Source organism: Pan troglodytes, chromosome 1, assembly GCF_028858775.2.
Source record: "Pan troglodytes isolate AG18354 chromosome 1, NHGRI_mPanTro3-v2.0_pri, whole genome shotgun sequence".
NCBI classification, from domain to species: domain Eukaryota; kingdom Metazoa; phylum Chordata; class Mammalia; order Primates; family Hominidae; genus Pan; species Pan troglodytes.
This window is the reverse complement of record NC_072398.2, coordinates 172307157-172329231: the sequence shown is the minus strand read 5'-3', so window position 1 is coordinate 172329231 and position 22075 is coordinate 172307157. Positions and strand designations below refer to the sequence as shown.

At 35.4% G+C, this 22075-nt stretch overlaps 1 protein-coding gene across 4 annotated transcripts in view; it reads right to left on the bottom strand.

The window, feature by feature from the left end:
- MYSM1 (Myb like, SWIRM and MPN domains 1) overlaps window positions 1–22075 on the bottom strand; it is a 45353-nt gene that overhangs the window by 15948 nt on the left and 7330 nt on the right. For 2 of the 4 annotated variants that reach the window (XM_016919456.3, XM_016919457.4), the window contains exons 4-12: window positions 19614–19691; window positions 19500–19523; window positions 18314–18392; window positions 14417–14515; window positions 11067–11827; window positions 6098–6324; window positions 4747–4850; window positions 2848–2925; window positions 1145–1233 (exon numbers count right to left, since the gene is read on the bottom strand). In XM_016919456.3, coding sequence (XP_016774945.1) covers window positions 1145–1233; window positions 2848–2925; window positions 4747–4850; window positions 6098–6324; window positions 11067–11827; window positions 14417–14515; window positions 18314–18392; window positions 19500–19523; window positions 19614–19691 — 1539 coding nt within the window. The remainder of the gene's footprint in view (window positions 1–1144; window positions 1234–2847; window positions 2926–4746; window positions 4851–6097; window positions 6325–11066; window positions 11828–14416; window positions 14516–18313; window positions 18393–19499; window positions 19524–19613; window positions 19692–22075) is intronic. The other 2 variants (XM_513441.8, XM_063801453.1) reach the window with 1 other exon arrangement.

Genomic DNA, 22075 nt, shown 5'->3' with positions numbered 1-22075 from the left:
TTTAAATATATACAATGAGGTTTACATTTCTCCAATTCAACATTGCAATCAGTGAGTAATGGCAGGAAAGGCAAGCTTATTGAAATGTTAATGATACAGTGCTACAAAGGCTAAAATGAGAAAAGTGGATCTGGATTCAAAAAGATCCTGAAGACCTTGAAGAATGACTCGAAAATCACAATAAATATAAGTCTCACATATAGAGTTGGAAAATCAATTATCTGGATACTGGATGAGGAGTCCTAGCTTATGGAGGACTATTTTTTACATAGTTTATCTAATTTAGTCTCACGACAACTGTGTTAAGTTTTATTTTTACTTTAGAGAGGTAATATATAATGTAATGATTAGGGGTATGAACTCTTAAGCTTAACACTTGGGTTTAAAATCAACAGCTCCACTACTTGACAGCGTGAGCAAGTTATTAAACCTCTCTATGCCTCTCAGTTTCCTCATCTATAAAATGGGAGTGAGAATATTAACTAATGCACAGGGTTGTCATGAAGACTATATGAGCTAATAAATATAAAGTGCTTAAAATACAGCTAACAGTGTTATTTAAATTATTGTTTAATAAATGAGAACCTAAGGATTACCCAAGGACATTTATCAGGCAAAAATATGATCTAGTGGCATTCCTGGATATCTTCTTTTAAAAGGTACACTGACAAAACTACAGTCTATTCAATGGGGCATCTGCAGGAAGAGGGAATAGAAAATCGGAACATTTAACTTATTTGGTGACCCTTAATTTTAAAAGGCTCAAATTTTAGATTACACATGCATTGGAAAACAATAACAAACCATGCAACAACTTGCTAACAATTAGTACCACCCAAAGAAAACCCAGTCATTTCATGAAGGTTCCTGTCCATAGTGTCTAGAGTTGAATGACCAACCTGTCCTAAACAGGGCCCCTTTACAACATATGTTGGATCATATGTTCAATGAATCTGAACAAATTTAAAACGTTTGTTCAAGGTCTTCCAAATTCATAATCAGTGAAACAAAAAAATCTAAAAAATTGTAGCAGTATTTTTTAAACTTAATGTGAACAATATAATGCAGCTATTGAATATTTTTTCATACATTATCTAGCCATTTGTGATAAATGTTTAAAAACCACATTTATATAACACTACACCTTTTTGTTGGTCTTGGCACTTTTAAAGATTTAACAGGTCTGCCTTTTTCCTCTTCTCTTCTTTTTGCCAACTCCTCAGCAGAGAGATGCTAAAACAAAATGCCAATTGATTAAGAAGTCCATCATCTACTAAGAGGCAGAATAAAAATAGTCCTTTAAAATCAAATTGAAGGGCATGTGAGGACAAGAGAGACTAAATTGATATAGATGGGCTTCCTTTTTGCTACCAACATGTAGAAAGGCTGGACAGTATTTTTTAAAAATTGTTTCAAAAGACACGGCCATCCCAAACAGAAAATTTACTCCTTCTCTTGATTTGCCCATTTCAATCAATGGTACCAATCACCCAGGTTCAAAAACGTAAGAATCACCAGAGTCTTTTATTTCCCATTTCTACTTACCATATTCTACTGTGTTGAGTTTTCTTTCACAACTGAGAGACAGTGCAGAATAATAATTAAGAACAGATTCTGGATCTAGAATGTCTGGCCCAGTTATTTACTAGCTTGGTGACCCTAGGCAAATTCTAAAGCTTTCATGCTTCAGTTACCTCATCTTTAAAAATGGGAACAATGAAAGTAATAATAAAAAGTAAACAATAATACCACTGTCATGGTATTATTGTGAAGATTGAGTTAATGTTTATAAAATACTGACATTTTCTGACACACAGTAAGCCCTTTATAAGTGTTTATAAAATAAAGTAAATCTCTATTCCATTTCTACGACCAACTTACACCCTAGTCCAAATGAACTATGCACCTTTTCCAGAATATATCTAGTATTTTCCCATGTCTCCAGCTTTGTTCCCTCAGCCTAAAGTGTATTCATCTCCATTTTGAGATTCTTCTGCAGATCCTTCAGATCAGATTATACCCCACATACTCTACGAAACCTGCCCTGATCACATCCTTTGGAAGAAACTTACAATTCCTGGGACCAACCTTATTGAACTTACTATAAGTTTTGTCTTTCCTATTAGAAATACAAGCCCCTTATGGGAAGGATGAATTACTAATTACTGTGCCTAGAACAGTACTCAGGTGAGAAGTTGAGGGCAGGGAATGCGGAGGAGGAAAGAGAACTCAAGTTTGAGTACTTTGTGCATGCAAGGCTTACTAAATACCTAGTACTAGCATCTTTACATAGTCTATCTCATTTCTTTCTTACAACAATACTTTGAGGGAGGTATTATTATTATTCACAATTTGTAAGTTAAAAAAGCATGAGATTCTGTGAGATTAAGTAGTTGCTTAAAGTAACAAAGCCAGTACGTACACATTCACACATTCTATCCATTCTACTGCACTAGCTGTTACAAAAAATATATATATTTAGAACATATGTGTGTCTAATGTCTAATGCTTAGAACAATATTTTAATTGGTATATCAGAACCTCTTCCAATAAATGTTTAATGAAATGAATTGGGCATACCAACTTCTTGACACCCTTATCTTGAGTTAGAGACCAGAATACAGAGACAGAGAACCCAAGTTCTGAAATGAGTTAAACTCCTAGTTAACTGCACCACCAATGCCTTCTACTTTGGTGTTTACTGGTGACTTCCAGACAAATTAACATGGGAATGAACACATACATGTTAATGTATGAAACAAGTACAATACATATGACATTAAGATGTACAAATATATATTTAAAAACCAGTTTTCATGGATGAGCCATTTGAAAGGTCAAAGTTACCTCAAACGTTTGTCCTTCTAAGTCCTTTGCATCACACCAGTTTCCCCATGGGTCTCGGACCCTACGTCTCCTTGTACGCTGCGATGAGATTAAAGTAAAGCAAAAGGTAGCAAGATTAATATGGAGAAATCATAGCACATTAATACACAAAATGAAAACAATAATTATCTAAAAGTCAATTAATCTATCAATTTAAATAGTATAACCTCTGGCAATGACTGACTAAACTTTATTAATTTATGTTCAATAGTTAGCACTCTAGTTACAAATATAATAAATCAGTGATGGCGAGGTAAGGGCAGGAGCACCAGTAGCAGGTGGGCAGGGTGTGGGCTGGGTGTTGGCACCAGAGGGCTATTTAAAAAATAAGATCAGTATGATTTTCTGTATTTTGCTAGCATTTCTTCTTAGCTTTTATATTGCCTTTCATCATGTAGGAGCTAAAATACTGTGACAAAATTTTGGGTTTTTTTTGAGACGGAGTCTCACTGTGTCGCCCAGGCTGGAGTGCAGTGGCGCAATCTTGGCTTACTGCAACCTCCCACCTCCCAGTTCGAGTGATTCTCCTGCCTCAGACTCCCGAGTAGGGACAAAAATATTTTTAAGATCAAAAAGAACCATCAAGAAAATGGCTTCCTTTTCAACCACTTGCGGTAGAAAATCTGCAAGAACACACAGCAAGAGGTGTAATATTGAAAACTAGAAGCAAAATAATTATTATTTCCAGCTTTAGAAAGGAGGTGGCCTAGTTGATCAAATAATGAAAAATTACAAAGTTGGTTGACTACATTATTAAAATCCAGTTTTGCAAACCTCAGTAGTGAGGCCTTTAAAATGGACCAGTTGCCAAAGGATAGTGTATGACTAGCACCATATCCAGCAACTCTAATTGATAACATCTTTAAGATAGTAAATCTAGATAGAAATGGTTTATAGCCTAAATACTCTGAGAAAAACAGCTATTTTAGCACCTACACTTTCTTTTTCATATCTTATTTATTACTAATTTAATCCATTAGTAAAACTAACAGGATCATATTATGACTCTGCCTTATAAAGAGTGTTGGATCAGCTGCACACGGTGGCTCACGCCTGTAATCCCAGCACTTCGGGAGGCCAAGGCGGGCGGATCATGAGGTCAGGAGATCGAGACCATCCTGGCTAACAAGGTGAAACCCTGTCTCTACTAAAAATACAAAAAAAATTAGCTTGGTGTGATGGCGGGCGCCTGTAGTCCCAGCTACTCGGGAGGCTGAGGCATGAGAACGGTGTGAACCCAGGAGATGGAGCTTGCAGTGAGCCGAGATGGCACCACCACACTGTAGCCTGGGTGACACAGCAAGACTCTGTCTGAAAAAAAAAAAGAAAAAAAAAAGTGTTGGATCACATTTTTATTTGTTTTTTTTCCCCTCAAGATGTTTCTTTTTCTCCTAGTAGGTCACTTTATTTTTAAAGTATGATTTACGAATTTTAAAATATTATAAAACTGACTCCAAGAATTAAAAAAAAGTCTAGTTATTCCAAAAAGGTGATTCTTAAGGTTAAGAATTTTAAAAGAAAAATAAATGAGAGAAAAAAAACCGGAACTATATATTTTTAAAAGACACATTAGATTTATAAATTAAAACGAAGCATCCCAAGACCACTTTAGGAAAAACATTATGCTTCTGCATCAAGTTTGCTAGTACATTTTAAGGGTTTTTAGGTTTGTTTTTGCCTCAGAAAGCAACATGAAATTGAATGAAACCCAGAAAAGCGAATTGCTAAGGTGAAACACAAGAGGAAACATGTTTTTCTACTAAATGGTCATTTATTAAACAGCTCAAGATAAGTACGTAAACCGCACTAAACAGAGTAAGCAGCAATGTGGAGAGATCACTGAGAGAGATGACTGCTTACCATAGACTGCAGACGCTGGGCAAGTTGGTATGCTTCTACTGCATCTTTTCTGTCTCTGATTCGTACTTTGTCAACTGTTTGTGGCCTATTATACACAGCCTGTTCTATTGGAATTCAGGAAAGATAAAACCATCTATTATTTTGTGAAACTCATTTGTTAAACAGTAAGACACATGTACACTGACTACAGTGGAGCTTCTATGACTCTTATTTCACGATCATACATTTGATGTGCTACTGAGCACCCCTCAAATTAAAAGTAATGCTGTTATAAGAAAATCTTAATAAATGGAATATTTAGAAAATGGGTAGTTTGCTAACTTTGGCAGTCTAATACAGAAAACATGATTTAATTTTTCTTTTGGTGGCTGAGGAAGCGAAAATCCTTTAGTTTTCCTGAAAAGCTAGTCTCAATATTCAAGGCTTTGGGAAAACAAAGACACTGAAATGAAGGACAGATTCCCAGGCAAACTAAATTCTATCTAGCTCAATATAAAAGAAAATCATATCTGACAGAAAATCTTCTTGTTAGTTGTCTCCCTTTCATAGACAAACACAGAATATACTCTTCTTAAACCATGGGTTACAAGGTTTTATGTACCTTATCACTTTGTAGCTATGAATGGTTGTGTCATTTTAATTCAATAAAAGAGTAGAGGTCAGGTGCGGTGGCTCACGCCTGTGATCCCAGCACTTTAGGAGGCTGAGGCGGGCAAATCACGAGGTCAGGAGTTCGAGACCAGCCTGGCCAATATGGTGAAACCCCGTCTCTACTAATCATACAAAAATTAGCCAGGTGTGGTGGCATGCGCCTGTAGTCCCAGCTACTCTGGAGACCGAAGCAAAAGAATCGCTTGAACCCGGGAGGCGGAAGTTGCAGTGAGCAGAGATCACACCACTGCACTTCAGCCTGGGCAACAGAGCCAGAAAAAAAAAAAAAAAAAAGAGTAGAATATATTTTAAAATATGTGTATTCATTAACTTTAAATTTGAAAAAAACTAAGGTACAATTGTCTTCCACAAAAAATATTTTGACGCTTTTATCACATTTAAGTGTAGAGGCTCACAAATTATTTCCTTTATTTAAACATTGCTAGGCAGTATTTCTAGCATGAATACAGTATTTGCAAATTAAATGGGCTATTATTAGACTTTTCATAAAATAATTTTACTTTTATCTGCTAAAGAACTGTATTCTTAAATTATTTCTATTACTTAGATTGAATATTTTACCTTTAAGTTACACTCTCAATTTTCAGTGTAGGTCAAATGAAAACACAGTTTAACCAACAGTAAAATCTTAATAAAACATTTATTAAATAATGTTACAGCACCTCTGAATTCTATATACCTGTAACTACTTGAATTCTAACCATCATAGAAATGAATAAGTGCTGTAAGGATAAAAAATGTCCAGTAAAAGATGTTGTTGGGTTTTTATTTTTACCACATCCAAAATTGATTGCTCCTATCAATTCGAGGTATGTATGAATCCGTCCAATACAATTAACGTCTCCACAGTTCTTCAGGCCAGGACGTACTGAGGTCTTATTTAAGTATTTCGGTTTGCATATCTCCCTAATTAAGAGATAGAAGTACAATTATTTTGGATAATTTTTATAAAAACGTGAAAAAAGATTTCTGGGGAAAACTTTCAATATTTGAAATATCTTTAAATTTTAACCCCTTTCAATGTATAAATGTGTAATAAATACAATACTAATACATAATACCCATGTACTTTTTTTCTGAAATAAAATATCCTTAAATGATACAATAACTTATTAGCATAATTTTTTACAAGCAATATTTCTTCCCCAATGTTAAATTCATAGATTCCAGTTATCCCAGGACCTTGAAGTTAGAGATTTATTTATGTACAGACACAAATTGAATCTTTAAATACAAAGAGCAGTTTGATAATATATAGAAAAGATTTAGTATTAGACGTTTCCAATTTGTAATATATTACTTAGATTCATCTACTCTTATTTTGCTTAACAGTGTCTTTCAATTATCAGCTATCTTACAAATGCTTAAACATTTTATATTTGTTTTTAATTATGATGACAACAAATATTAAGTGCTTACTCTCAGTGGAAAACAGAAACAGACGTTATAAGGGATTCCAAAGGGGAATCAAGAAACTCCCAAAGATTATGAAAGAAATAAGAGGTTTATATAATAAAACACGTATTTATTGAATATACTTAATGTACCTTGCTAGATGGTACAACGTAAAATTCGAGTAATAAAGAACTTAGTAGAAACTAATTACTGAATGCTTAAGCCAGATTATTGTGCTGAGTTACACATCCTTAATCTTTACAACTATACAAGGTAGATTTTATTAATATTATTCTCATTTTGGAAATGAGGAAGCAAGGGGGTCAGAGTAAAGCACTTACTTAAGGAAGGGACATAATCAGGATTCAAGTATAGATATTATAAATTTAGGTATTCAGATATCTCATATAACATGGGTATTTCTCATTCGATCATTATTTTATTCCATGAATATATTGTTCTAAGCACTAGAGATACACAGATAATGTAAAATTTCTAACCTTACAGATCTTACATTCTAATGGGAGGGACTGTCAATAATCAATGAACAATATATATTACACTTTCAGGTAGCAATAGTGCTAAGTAAGAAGGTCAAGGGGATAGAGTGGGACAAACAGGCATAGACTACTTTAGATAGATAGGGTGCTTAGGTTAGGCCTCACTAAGCAGAATAGAGGGTAAAAATAATTTGTGATGTGGGAGGGTACCACAACTTCCATAGAAACGTTGAGATTTCAGTGTGTCTTGCAAGAAAATGAAACAAAATTGTACAAATGAAAGCAATAAAGCAGGCAAGAGTATGGCTACCAAGAAACCAAAGGAGTCTGAAAAAACTAGACTGAGCTAACTGAAGACTACTCAAAGTAAAAGGCTTTAAACAGAACTCAGTAATCTAGCACAGTGCTGAACAAATGGTAAGGACTCTAAAAATATGTTCATGGAATAATGATTCATGTTCAATCTTTTCCCCCTAACAAATAAGAGTACCTTCTATATTCTGAGCATTGTTTAAGAACTAGATTCAACAACAAACAAAACAGATAAAAATCTGCCCTCATGTTGCCTGCATTATCATGGGAGTTGAGGGCAGAAGAGACAGTAACCAAATAAAAATGTAATTATTTATGGTAGTAATAAGTTCTATAAAGAAAATAAAATACAGGGCAAGAGAATGAAAGGGAGGAGATATGTGAGATATTTTAGATAAGCCTCTAATTTCCCTTGACCAGATTTCAAGGAGACAAGAAAGCAACACTTGCCAAAATACGGGGGAAGAACATCCAAAGCAGAGTGAAAAGTCAGGGTCAAGGCCATGAGTTGGAAGTGTGAAAATAATGAGTCAAGACTGCAGACTCCAATATCTCCGTTACCTAGTGTGACCTGGAAAAGTTTTTTATCCTCTGTGAACCTCATTTTTCTTATCTATAAAGTGAGAACGAGGTTGTCAAAAGGATTGGAGATGATTTAAATACAGTACATGGTATTCGGGAGGCATTCAGTAATGGTACTGGTTACTATTTTAATAAAAATATTCCCCTAACCATGGAATCAACTGCATCTGCTTTTATGAAAAGGATCTTTATCTATAAACAAATCTGGCAGGCTTCTTTTTATTTCAAAACTTTAACTCTTCTATTTTTTTTTTAACACCACCTCCAGTGCCTAACCACTCACTCTCTTCTATTTCTGAACAAATGTGAGTTCCTGTTCAAAACAATTTTTGCTTTCACAATGTTCTGCTAAATCACCATAATGAAATAGCAATACCTAACCAGTTTCATGAACCAAGGCAAATGACTTAGGAAACTATTGCCATGTAATTTATAGTACCTATATAAATTAATCTGCCTCATTTGGAATTCAAAATTCAAAGTAACAAATATAGAATTTGATTAAAGTAACAAGAATATAGTGATCATTCATATGGACATTTTTAAGAGACAGGATCTTGCTCTGTTGCCCAGGCTAGTGTACAGTGGCATGATCCCACCTCACTGCAGCCTCGAACTCCTGGGCTCAAGTGATTCTCCTGCTTCAGTCTCCTGAGTAGCTACAACTACAGGCACACAACACCACGCCTAAGTTTAAAAAAATTTTTTTGTAGAGACAGGGTCTTGCTATGTTGCCCAGGCTAGTCTGGAACTCCTGGCCTCAAGTAATCCTCTTGTCTCAGCCTCCAAAAGCACGGGGATGAAAGTTGTGAGCCAGCCGGGCGTGGTGGTTCACACCTGTAATCCCAGCACTTTGGGTGGCCGAGGTGAGTGGATTACCTGAGGTCAGGAGTTCTAGACCAGCCTGGCCAATGTGGTGAAACCCAGTCTCTACTAAAAATACAAAAATTAGCCGGGTGTGGTGGCACGCACCTGTAGTCCCAGCTGCATGGGAGCTGAGGCAGAAGAATCACTTGAACCTGGGAGACAGAGGTTGCAGTGAGCTGAGATCACGCCAAGGCACTCCAGCCTGGGAGAAAGAGTGAGACTCTGTCTCAAAAAAAAAAAAAAAAAAAAAAGGTTGTGAGCCACTACTCCTGACCAATATGGACATTTTTGAGTTAGTTATGATTTCAAGGTCCTTAAATTTTGGCCATTCACCCTCTTATTTCCAAAAACAAAAGTAGATACCAATAGAAATCTAATTTAACTAGTCTTTGTCATTAGTGTGAATTAGGCCATGTAGAATAAAAGAGTGATTTACAGACACATGAAGACTGAAGTCCTTCATGTGTCAGTGACTGGTTGTATAATCAAAGGCAGGTCCCTAAACCTCTCCTGATCTCAGAATCATTCTCTATCAAATAAACATAATACCATCTGCATTATTTTACAGGACTGTTTTAAAAAATCAAGTAAGATGATATAGGAAAGCTCTTTAACAACTATAAAGCACTATGTAAAGTCAGGAGTTGTTCCTTACAAGTATTCTTTACTATGATGCCACCCTGACCCACATGTTGTACTTTCAGCACCTCCACCATCTGTAAGATAACTAAGAGTCAAGAAAAAGAAGAAACCTCCTCCTTTGAGAATACAGCCATCTTTAAAAACCAAAGACTTATATTGTGTGGGTAAAATGAAGGTTACCGATTTATTATAGCAAGTTGTTTTCCTTTGGTAACCCTTCTAGGTTATAGCAGAAAGTTAACTGCAATAGGACAGGAAGGCTTTCGATACAAAAGAGAACAAAGGACAAAGCAGAACCCCTGCTCAAGGAACTAGGAAGCTCTCTTTAAAGATGGCCCTATACAATTTGATAGCTTCTGAAACAGAATTAGCAATTATGATTTTTAAAAATAAATTTTTTTTTTTTTTTGAGATGAAGTCTCGCTCTGTCGCCCAGGCTGGAGTGCAGTGGCATGATCTCGGCTCACTGCAACCTCTGCCTCCCAGGTTCAAGAGATTCTCCTGCCTCAGCATCCTGAGTAGCTGGGATTACAGACACCTGCCACAATGCCCAGCTAATATATATATATAGTTATTTTTAGAAGGGACAGGGTTTCACCACGTGGGCCAGGCTGGTCTCAAACTCCTGACCTCAAATGATCTGCCTGCCTCGGCCTCCCAAAGTGCTGGGATTACAGGCATGAGCCACCGTGCCCAGCCAGCAATTATAAATGTTTAATGATGGTTTAATTAAGCTGTTTTAAAAAATTCAAATTAGGCTAGTAAGGTGGGAAATTTTGGGGTTTGTTCCCTAACCTTCATTAAATAATTCAAATAAACGGTACTGACAATCTAGAGAATAAGCTTCATCTATCAGAAAACTGTATCCTGATAAAGCTGGATGAAGAAATTAATAGCACATTATTGTCACAAGTTCAAAGTTAAAAGTATTTAAGATCACTATTTACAAGTGTTTCTGCAATCTGGCCACATTTAATACTATTGCTGTCATCAAATTTTTCTTTGTACTCAAAGTACATGATAAACCGGAAAGAATTATTTCCCTTTACCCGTGCAGTGGTGTTCTTTCTATATCTTCCTAACGCTGTCCTAGGAGACTGCTTCATAAAGCAATCGTCTATCCCTTTTATTCCAGGCCCACAATCTAATGAATAGGCAAAAAGATGGGTTATGAGAGTTATAGGTGATAATGTTTACCAAAGCTTTTTTTCATTACAAGAAATCTTAAATCTTCCCTACTGTAGTGATCTCTAGATTTACTAGCAAAATTCTAAATTCTGTATAGGCCTAATTAAAATACTTCAGAATATCATGTTTTAAAACAACATCTATAATGTAATTCATTCTTACCATTGATCCAAAATATAATTTCTAATTTTCAAATAGCGTTCTGGTGTTTTAGCTTGGCGCCCCTCAAAAAACTCAGGAATTGCTTGTTTTTCTTCTTCTTGAATAATATTTCTATCTATTTCTATTTCCTGTTCTGGTGGCTTAAGCTCTTCTTCCTCATGGCTTTCCTCTACCATTTGGCAAGAATGAAAAAGCATTTCATTATCATTCAAATTTTTCTGAATTTCACAAGGCTCTGGAGAAGGCAACTGCCTGGCATCAACTATTATTCCCCTTCCATCATGCTTGTTGCAGTTTTTAATCAATTCATTAAATTTCTGGTCATTTAATTCAATTGATTTTTTGTCACCATTGCTCTGTTTCTCAGTCCACAGTGTAATTTCTGAGCTTGAAAGTGTTTCATCTTGCTTTTCATTTTGAAGACAATCCCTGGAAGACTTAGAAAAGAGAGCTTCCTGGCTGTCAGAAGCAATGAATTCTCCTTGATTGGTTTCATGAATTTTACTATTAGGAAAGTCTAACAAGAGATCACTGCTAGAATTCTTCTGGGGTGTTTGAGAAGACAACTCATCCACCTCATCTGTGATGTCTACTTCTTCATCATCAGATAACTTTTCAATTTTTACAGCATTCAAGTTGGGATCAGCACGTCCCCTTAAACATGATGGTGTCCATGCCTTTGTCCCTTTATCTTCATTTTTAACTTGAAGATTATGGCCAGTCTTCTGATTTGGTGTTTCTTTATCCAGACCGCATTTGACCTTATTAAAAATCAAAATAAAATCCCCATAATATTAAGATTTAAAAATTTAATCACTGGTACACACAAAAAAGGATAAATATACAGTGTTATTAAACTGAGTACATGTAAATGGTACATTATACCTCTAATGCGCTTTTCTTTTTTTTCTTTTCTTTTTTTTTTTTTTGAGACGGAGTCTCGCTGTCACCCAGGCTGGAGTGCAGTGGCGCAATCCCAGGCCACTGCAAGCTCCGGCTCCCGGGTTCACGCCATTCTCCTGCCTCAGCCTCCCGAATAGCTGGGACTACAGGTGCCTGCCACCACGCCCGGCTAATTTTTTGTATTTTTAGTAGAGATGGGGTTTCACCATGTTAGCCAGGATGGTCTCGATCTCCTGACCTTGTGATCCACCTGCCTCGGCCTCCCAAAGTGCTGGGATTACAGGCAATGTGTTTTTCTTTAAAGGGTTTATAATAACTGCATTTTAGACAAGATTGGGCACGTTCATGGTGGTAGGACCATAGACTACAACTGCATTTCAAATGTAAAGGATCACCATTTAAAATTTCTATAAATATATAACTAATTCATGGGTCTGGTGATTTTTATTAATCAAATAATCATGACCTATATTTACTACTTATTTTTCAATATTAAGTTGAAAACAGCAGCCTGGCTCAGATCAACTGTATGGAATAAACCAACAACTATCATACTAAGGTATCGTATAATATATTGAAATATTTTTAAAGGCTTCTCAGACTATCTGATACTGTAGCTGATTATTTCTTATAATGCTAAAATAATCCTTAATCTATCTGACATCTTCACTGAGTACATTAAAACTACCTTTCATTTAAATAAGGGACAACAGAAACAAACTGTCTTTTGCAGGCTCATTTAATGAGCTTATATTATAGAGATTATATTTTAATGTGATACTTGAAAAAAAAAAAGAGATTATATTTTAAGCCATAAAAGTATCTCCCATACCTGCTACTACAGACATAAATATCTGGTAATGTAAAAACAAAAAAAAAAGATAATGAAAGTGAATGAGCAAATATAACATGAAATAAAATCCTTACCTATGAAGTTTTTAAAAAGTCTTATAAATGACTAACATACATAAGGGATATGACAGCTCTCAGAAACAGGTTATTTATAGATCCTGTATCACACAGAATTCCAGGATTAAATATTTGAGGTTAACTGGCTTACTATGTAGAGAATAAAAGGGTAGCAGGAGGGAAAGAGATTTGGACATATTGCCTGAAACAGCTTTTAACATCCCTGCTATTTATTTTAAGTATCCTGTCTATAATTTTAAAAATTCAGATGAAATTTTGCATTGATTTCATAATATACTAGTCTCTGTTACAATATGAAAAATGTATCCTTCTACCCTAGGTCTTTGAGTAAAACTGGCACTCCAAGATACATAGCATGTATCTTGGAAGCCTAAGAGTAAGAATAACCAAGTTAAGTTTTATTCTGTTCTGAGGTATTAACTAAAGCCTGGTGAGCTGCCTTGAAAATGCTTCTGTTTGGTTGAAAGATGGAGCATACAATCGATGTATGATGAATCCATTCCATTAGTTACCACCTATGTCTAGACAACACCGAAACAAATCTTACATACAGGGTAGAACTCATTATCTACGTGAAGAGATAATATCAAATTTCACTCAAGACACTTACCAATTTTATATAATTATGTTCCTAGGCTTCAAAGAGGATATATTAAAAAATTCTAGGCCGGGCACGGTGGCTCACGCCTGTAATCCCAGCACTTTGGGAGGCCAAGGCGGGTGGATCACGAGGTCAGGAGATCCAGACCATCCTGGCTGACACGGTGAAACCCTATCTCTACTAAAAATACAAAAAATTGGCCAGGTGTGGTGGCGGGCACCTGTAGTCCCAGCTACTCAGGAGGCTGAGGCAGGAGAATGGCGTGAACCTGGGAGGCCGAGCTTGCAGTAAGCCGAGATCATGCCACTGCACTCCAGCCTGGGCGACAGAGCAAGACTCGGTCTCAAAAAAAAAAAAAAAAAAGAAAAAAAAAATTCTAAATATCAAAATGACATGGTTGCATATAGCACAAATTACTTGAAAGATTAAGAAACCAGATCACAATTAAACTTTTCTTAACACTGCAGTTTATTAAAGTTTCAGACAATTTTTCATAACAATTGTAAAAATTTCATAGCTATTTAACAGATTTCAGAGTCAGGATAGCATTTACCTCCTGTAAGCTCTAATAATTCTTAAAAGTTTCTACAACACAAGTATTTTAAAAGGAAAAGTTATTTTCTAGAGGAAACAATAAGATAAGATCTCTAAGGTTTTCTCTTTGAAATACAATTTGCTTTATAGTATATTTTTGAGCAATTACTATTTTGTCCATATAGAGTAACATGATACCTATTTAATGGCAATACTCAAAACACTGAAGATATGCTCTGAGGTTTTGTATAGTACTATGTGGGTATAAAACACTTTAAAAACTTTTACCAGTAAGACTTTAATGCCTGAATTAAAGAAATACTTCTGCTTAGTTTTTTCTAAATATTATCATTATTAACTAGGATACTGATATTCTGCTTACCTTATTTTTAAAATACTGTCTTGCATAACTCTTCACTTGTAAAACAGTGCGGCTTCCAATTAGCTTTGAAATTTTGGTCCATCTTCGGCCAAATTTAGCCTGTATTATTAAAATGGAAAAAAAAATTGCTTTTGATTAATTTACTTAAGAATAGTCCAAGCCACTACCACATTAAAAAAAAAAAAACTTAAAAAAAAATACATCTTTATTTTCTGAAGCACACAATAAAGTCTTCTATATAGACTATGCTCTTAAAATCAAAGCCTACATTCATTCTTTTGGAATCTGAACTACTGAAAACCGATGGAAATGATTTAGAAACTCCTTTTTAAAAAGAATAGCTATTTAAATGAAGATATTGCCTAACTGAATGAATTCATATTGTAAGTTATAATGTTCCATATCTAAAATAACTTTTTAAAATAAATAAGTGCCTGAAAGGGGTACAGGTTACATTTTCCATTTATACGATCAACTGAACATGTTCTGTGCTAATTTCAACACTTTTTTTAATTCAGATTCCCTATTTTGCAATATCCATTAGGTATCTCACAGCAGAGACTTTTACTCTATCAGATATCACAGTGAACTGACCTAAAAGATTAAATCGATTAAATCACAAATGAGGAAGTCCTGCAACAAATGTCTTCTTTGTTAAGATGCTATAAGCTCCAAGTTCTAACTACCCGTTTCATTACTCATCAGAGTTTCTCTTGCATATGTATATGCTGCACACATCAACAAACTCTGGTTTTCTCCTGTTAATGTCGTTGTCAGTTTTTATTTCATTTTTGAGACAGGGTCTCACTCTGTTACCCAGGCTGAGCACAGTGGTGTGATCACGGCTCATGCAGCCTCAACCTCCTGGGCTTAAGCAATCCTCCCACCTCAGCCTTCCCAGTAGCTCTTCCCAGTAGCTGGGACTACAGGTATGCACCACTTTGCCGGGCTAACTTTTTATTTTTTGTAGAGACGGGGTCTCACTATGTTGCCTACCCTCCAACTAATGCCTTCTGACACCTCCCACATCCCGGTGTCAAAGGCTGTGCACATCATAACACTGAAGCTGTGGAGGGAAAAAAAAAATGACAACTTGAGGGAGCTCCTGTGTGTTCTCAAGTACAGAAAGGAACACATAATTTGACAGCTAAAAGGGACTGTTAGGTATCAAGTCTAACTATAATTTAATACGTAAATCCTCTTTGCAATATCCCCAACATAAGATATTCTCTACTTCCTAAGGTAGCTAAATAATTCTAAATTTTTAGAATTCTTAAAACTATGAAAAAAACAAAAAACTAGCCACAACTTAGGAAAAGTTGTGTCAGATTTACAGGCCAGGCAGTCATGCCTTACGGTAGCAAATCATTTTCAAAGATCTCACCCAAGCGATAAACCTTAATTTAAGTAAATTTCTGATACTCATTAGAAAATATGACATATGGACAATTTCTTAAACTCAAAGTGCTTCTGAAAATTATTAGTAAATATAAATTAATTATTTAAGATTGCTCTTAACACCTAGCTGAGATCAACTTACTGAAAAACTACTTATCTTTATTGTGGGATGAAGACAAATAGATAACATTGGTAGGTAGCATGGAGCATTTGTGGAGATAGGACAGATCTGGATTAAGATATGATTAGAAGAGTAGGGACTTGGGCACTAGAAAAATTGGGGAAAGAACACGAACAAGAGGAGCAAAGAAGCCAGGCACGATGGCACATGTCTGTGGTCCTAGCTACTCAGGAGACTGAGGCAAGGGGATCATCTGAACTCAGGAGTTCAAAGCCTGGGCAGCATAACGAGACCTTGTTTCTTAAAAAAAAAAAGAAGATAAAAAAAGGAGCAAAGAAAATATTCACCAGTTTCAAAATAGAGCAAAGGGAGAGTCCCATGCCCAAAAAAGGGAAGGAAAAAAGCCTTTCTTCATCATTCAGTACCACCCAATTCCCTACTCCCAAGCCTGAGAGAATTCAGTCTATAAGCAAACTTTATCAATGGTTTAAAAAAAAGCTGAAAATACAACTAATAATTCCATGCTTGTTGTGTAGGAAAACATTCCAAGTTTAAAATCTCCCTTAATGTAAACAGACAGAGGTCTACATATCTCTATATAAATAAATACATATTTACTTATATATGGACAAATATCTCTGGAAGAAAACACAAAGAAGACACTGGTTACCCCAGGCAAAGCGAACTGAAAGCTAAGATGAGAGTGAGAAGACTTAATACCCTATAACTTTAGGAACCTTTTGAATTTTAAACCATGCAAATGTAGTCCCCATAAGTACCACCAACATAAAAAATAACAACCCAAAAATGAACCTTAAATTCAATCTATTTGCATATGTATGTATATATGTTAGTACAAACTGCACCATGTTGTAAGCTCCCTGCTATTTTGCAGACCTTTGTCGAAGTGAAACATTTCACAGGGGTTCAGGCCATGAGAAGTATCCTGCCTAACCACCTGACTACAAGACAAATAAAGGCTCAACTAAAGAAATATCCCTATCCTATCTTGCTTGACAAAGGTCCAAAAAACACCCGAACACCACAACGACATCCCGCCAGAACAAGGGCCAGAACTGCCTCATCATGGGAACATCTTATCAATGTCCTGCTGGGCAGCAAGCTATACTGCCCAGACCTCTTCTGCCCATACCTATAAATTGCCCCAGGCTATAAGCAGCAGCGGGCTCTGGCATTAGGTTGGTCCCCCACTTCTGTAGGTTTTATGCTGGACATAAAGCCTGCATTTGCTGCTGAGCTGCCCTCCTTCTGTGTGTGTGTGTGTGTGTGTCTTTCTTTAACCCTCACCTCCTCTTTAAGACCTAACATTATGTATCTGGTCTTTGATAAGGGGCAAAACACCAAAGTTGTTAGGAATCTTAAATAAATGATTAATTAAAGTTAGATCATATAAATGATAATCATACAACACACTGAAATATCAATATAAAAAAAAAATCACCAGTATAGGAACAAGTCTTGAAGAGATAAAAACCTCAACATCATTTATATATTTATATAAGAATATCATACAGTATATAGATGTCATGGTGTTGACTAAAATACAAACACAAACATTTTATTCTCATCATCTGTAGAAATGTTAATGATACTTCAATTAGCATACATAAATTTTATATACACAAATATTCTATATATGTAATGTATAAATATACATAATTTCAAAATTACTTAGAACATTACTAGGTATCATGCAACTTAAAGGAAAAGATATAAACTAATCTTGATAGTAAAAAAACTAAAAAAAAAATCCTAAGTATTTTTTTTTAAAGTTTCTTCATATTAAGGGGTATTTTCAGAATTAGAAACCAGAATACGTATCTTTTCCATTATGCAACTTGTGAACATTTAAATAGATTTCAATGTAATAGACATTCACGCAAAAAAAAATGTTTCTGGTCTTCATTTAGAGGCGCTGAAATATTTAGACAGTGTATACAATGCCAAATTATCTGAATAAAAACTCTGCTGATCACCCCAACAGTTTCAAATATACAAGTTTTTATTTTGTTTCAAAAAAAAAAAAGAGATTACTAAATAATTTTGCCTTTTAATCCAGGTAGTTGGTGTCATGTATACAGATATACCTCAATTTCTTGGATTTTGATAATACCACAAGAATGTGAAAACTACAGATCTAAATCTATTTTAGTATTTTAGTACCTTAGATCTAAGTTAAAAGGAATTCTCTTGCACTACACTATAAACATCATTACTCTAACTACAGAAGAACTAAAGGTGTTAAAACTGTAATTAAAAAGAAAATTCAGGTCTCTATAAATTAATTTAACCTTATAACTTTACCAATATTTGCTTCTAGAATTATTTTACTAAAAATTTAAAATTGCTCTATTTACCAGCCCTTGTTCAAACAGCTCTTTTTCTTCTATCGTCCACTTTACTGAGTAACTGGCTGGTTTTGTAGGAGAGTGTACCCTGAGGGGAAAAAAAGGAATTGCAAAAAAAATTTCTGAAATGGAACATTCCATATTTATGTAACTAAAGGTTATAGATAGCCATGGGCTAAATTCAATACTTTGAGTCTAGGAATTAAAAATAAACAAACAAACAAAACAAGAAGGCTACAGCCTCTACCTGGGGGCAGAGATTTACCCTGTCACGTGTCTCTAGCTCAGGATGATGGGAGCCCCAAAAGACATAATCCTTGGGTCTGAGTGAGGGTAACACTAAAAGACATCAAAGGAAGTCAATGTGATAACAAACAAATAGGCTCCCTTAGACTGGATACAAAGCAGCAGGTGTTAATACATTCCCAAATCCTGAAAGGCATGTAAGAGTTTAAACTGGTTCCACAAATACTATCTCTTTAGTTCTTTCATGTAAATCCATGTAAATATTTAGAAAAGAAGTCAAAAACTACAGCATTGTATTTATTGCTTTTAAAATTCATTATCTCAAGGAATTAAAAATAAAACTGATGAAGCTCACTAATTTAAGCAACCCATTAATCCTTTTGTTAACTTCATTTCATTGTTTATTCAGCAAAATACAAAAGCAAAAGGCTGCTCAGTACTCAACCTCTTGGGCAATTGCAAAGACGTAAACCACCCTTTAAAGGACCATAAACTTCCAAAGTCATAAATGCTAAATAACGTTTTTTCAATTATAGGGAAAGGATATTTTTAAAATAGTTAATTTCTCCAGATGATTTTTGAAAGCCACAAATCCAAATGAAAATTTTGTTGAAAATAAGTGAAAATTAACTGACAGAGTAAAAGAAATCAAGTCAATTCTAACATATTACATAACAGCTTCTCAAAATTTCCCCATAAACCCCTGGACAACCATATTTTTCACAATCTGAAAGAACTGCCTATGTAGGGCCATGAAAGAAATTCTGGCAAGTAAATAACACCATAAAATTATACTTGTGCCACTCCAACATCTTTATTAAAAAAACTTTTTATATCTACTTTAAGGTCAAGAGGGCTTTTCCACAGGCCAACTATAATTTAAAAAAAATTCTTTCATAATTTTTAACTAATGAAAACAGATTTAGAAATATAAAATATAAGTACATACATGATTTTTGCTGTTTTCTGCAGACTGCATCACATGAAAAAAGAAAATAAGGAAGCGTGTGAGGTTTCTAAAAATACAATCCAGACTTTTAGAAATATTATAAACTGATTTTACCTCTTCATGTATTTTTTATCATCTTCCTTTTGATCAAGCCAGACTTTTTCCGGTAGTGATTTTTTAGATAAATAATATCTGTGTAACTATCAAGGAAACTTTTTAAACAATATTACAGTCATGTAATTTTTACATTACTTATACAAAACGTGTGCTACATAAATGTTATTAATAGTTCTCTTGTCTTCCCAATTAGAAGTGACTACAAGAAACAGCCTCCATGTTTAAATCAAGCTTGTCCAATCCGCTGCCTGCAGGCTACATGTGGCCCAGGACGGCTTCAAATGTGGCCCAACACAAATTCGTAAACTTTCTTAAAACACCATGAGATTATTTTGTGATTTTTTTTTTTTTTTTTTGGCTCATCAGCTATCATTAGTGTATTTTATGTGGGGCCCAAGAAAATTCTTCTTCCAGTGTGGCCCAGGGAAGCCAAAAGATTGGACACCCTGGTTTAAATATTTTCTTCCAAAACATATGGAGAATGTAATAGGTAAACTTGGTTGGTTGTCCAAGGCAATTCGGGAATAATTTTCCACATTTCTAAAGCCAACAGAGAAGAATCCAAGGATCTCCCCTACCTTAATAAAAATTGCAAACATTTAGATCAAATCTACCAGAGAACTTCCCTCTTAAAGTTATTAGAACTAGCCTGATGAGGCCAGGCACGGTGGCTCACGCCTGTAATCCCAGCACTTTGGAAGGCCGAGGCAGGCGGATCACAAGGTTAGGAGATCGAGACCATCCTGGCTAACACGGTGAAACCCCATCTCTACTAAAAAATAGAAAAAATTAGCCAGGCGTGGTAGCGGGCGCCTGTAGTCCCAGCTACTCAGGAGGCTGAGGCAGGAGAATGGAGTGAACCTGGGAGGCGGAGCTTGCAGTGAGCCAAGTTTGTGCCACTGCACTCCAGCCTGGGCGACAGAGCGAGACTCCATCTCAAAAAAAAACAAAAACAAAACAAAAAAAAAAACTAGCCTGATGAAATACTTTAAGATTAGCCTGAGATATTCTTCACTTAACAAGTATTTATTGGCTATCTACTGCATATGTCAGGTACTATGCTAGGTATAGATGCTGAGAACAAAGATACTCTCATTATTTGTTTCCATATCTAGAAGTGAACCACTGACTACTTAAGTGTTTTATCTAGACAGTGGCCACCAACCACATGTGCATCGCTGGTTTCTGACCAGTGGAAACACTATTTGCATGAACTAGGATGTACTCTAAGTATAAAACACAGCGGATTTTGGCCGGGCGCAGTGGCTCACACCTGTAATCCCAGCACTTTGGGAGGCCGAAGCAGGTGGATCCAGAGGTCAGGAGTTCAAGACCAGCCTGGCCAACATGGTGAAACCCCATCTCTACTAAAGATACAAAAAATCAGCCAGGTGTGGTGGTGTGCGCCCATAATCCCAGCTACTCAGGAGGCTGAGGCAGGAGAATCGCTTGAACCAGGGAGGCAGAGGTTGCAGTGAGCCAAGATCGCACCATTGCACTCCAGCCTGGGTGACAGGGCAAGATTCCGTCGCAAAAAACAAACAAAACAAAACACAGTGGATTTCAAAGACTTAGTACAAAAATGTAAAATTATCTCATTAATGTTTTTATCTTGATTAAATGTTAAAATGAGAATATTTTAAATATTTTAGGTTATATAATATATAGTTAAAATTAATTTCCTTTGTGTTAAATGAGGATATCGGAAAATTTTAAATTATATGTGACTTTCTCTGAATACCAATAATCTAGGCTATAACTGCAATGTCTGGGGAGAATTAGAGAATAAGAAAGCCTAAATGGGGTTAACCTATGATAATTAAAGGTACACAGACACTCTAAAATCAACATGGCAATAAGTGGAAATAGTGGGAACAGAGAAATTCTGGCTTAGTAAGGAGAAATCCATAAAATGAAGATGAAAGAGATTAATAAACCACTACTTATTAGACTATGACTAGCTATCTTTATAAATCATAAAATCAGAAATCATTTCGTTCAATCCTCTCCTTTTACATGTACGAAAACTGAGCTATAAATAAGGATCCACAAATGTAGGGAAAACATCTTCATTCTATAGTATTTGTTTTGTGCTTTTTATTGAGATTCCTCCCACGTAACACCTGTAAATTATGAACTTTTACATGTTCCAACTCTGTGTCCTTGGAAAATTAACATCTCTGGGTTTCAGCTTATATAACTTAAAAATGCAAGCTTGGACTTAAGGTTCAAAATGACTTAAATATTCTATCATTTCTACTCAATATTCAGATATCATAAACAGTTGGCTAGTGACAGAAACTCAAAATATGCAATCAGATCTCAGATGTTACAGTAAAACAGAACCTGAGGAATAAAATGCTGCTTTTTGCATACATAGGTAACATGAAATTATATAATAGCAGTCTGGGGCTGTATAAAATCCATCTAGTAAACAGTGGCCTCTTGTAAATTTTGCA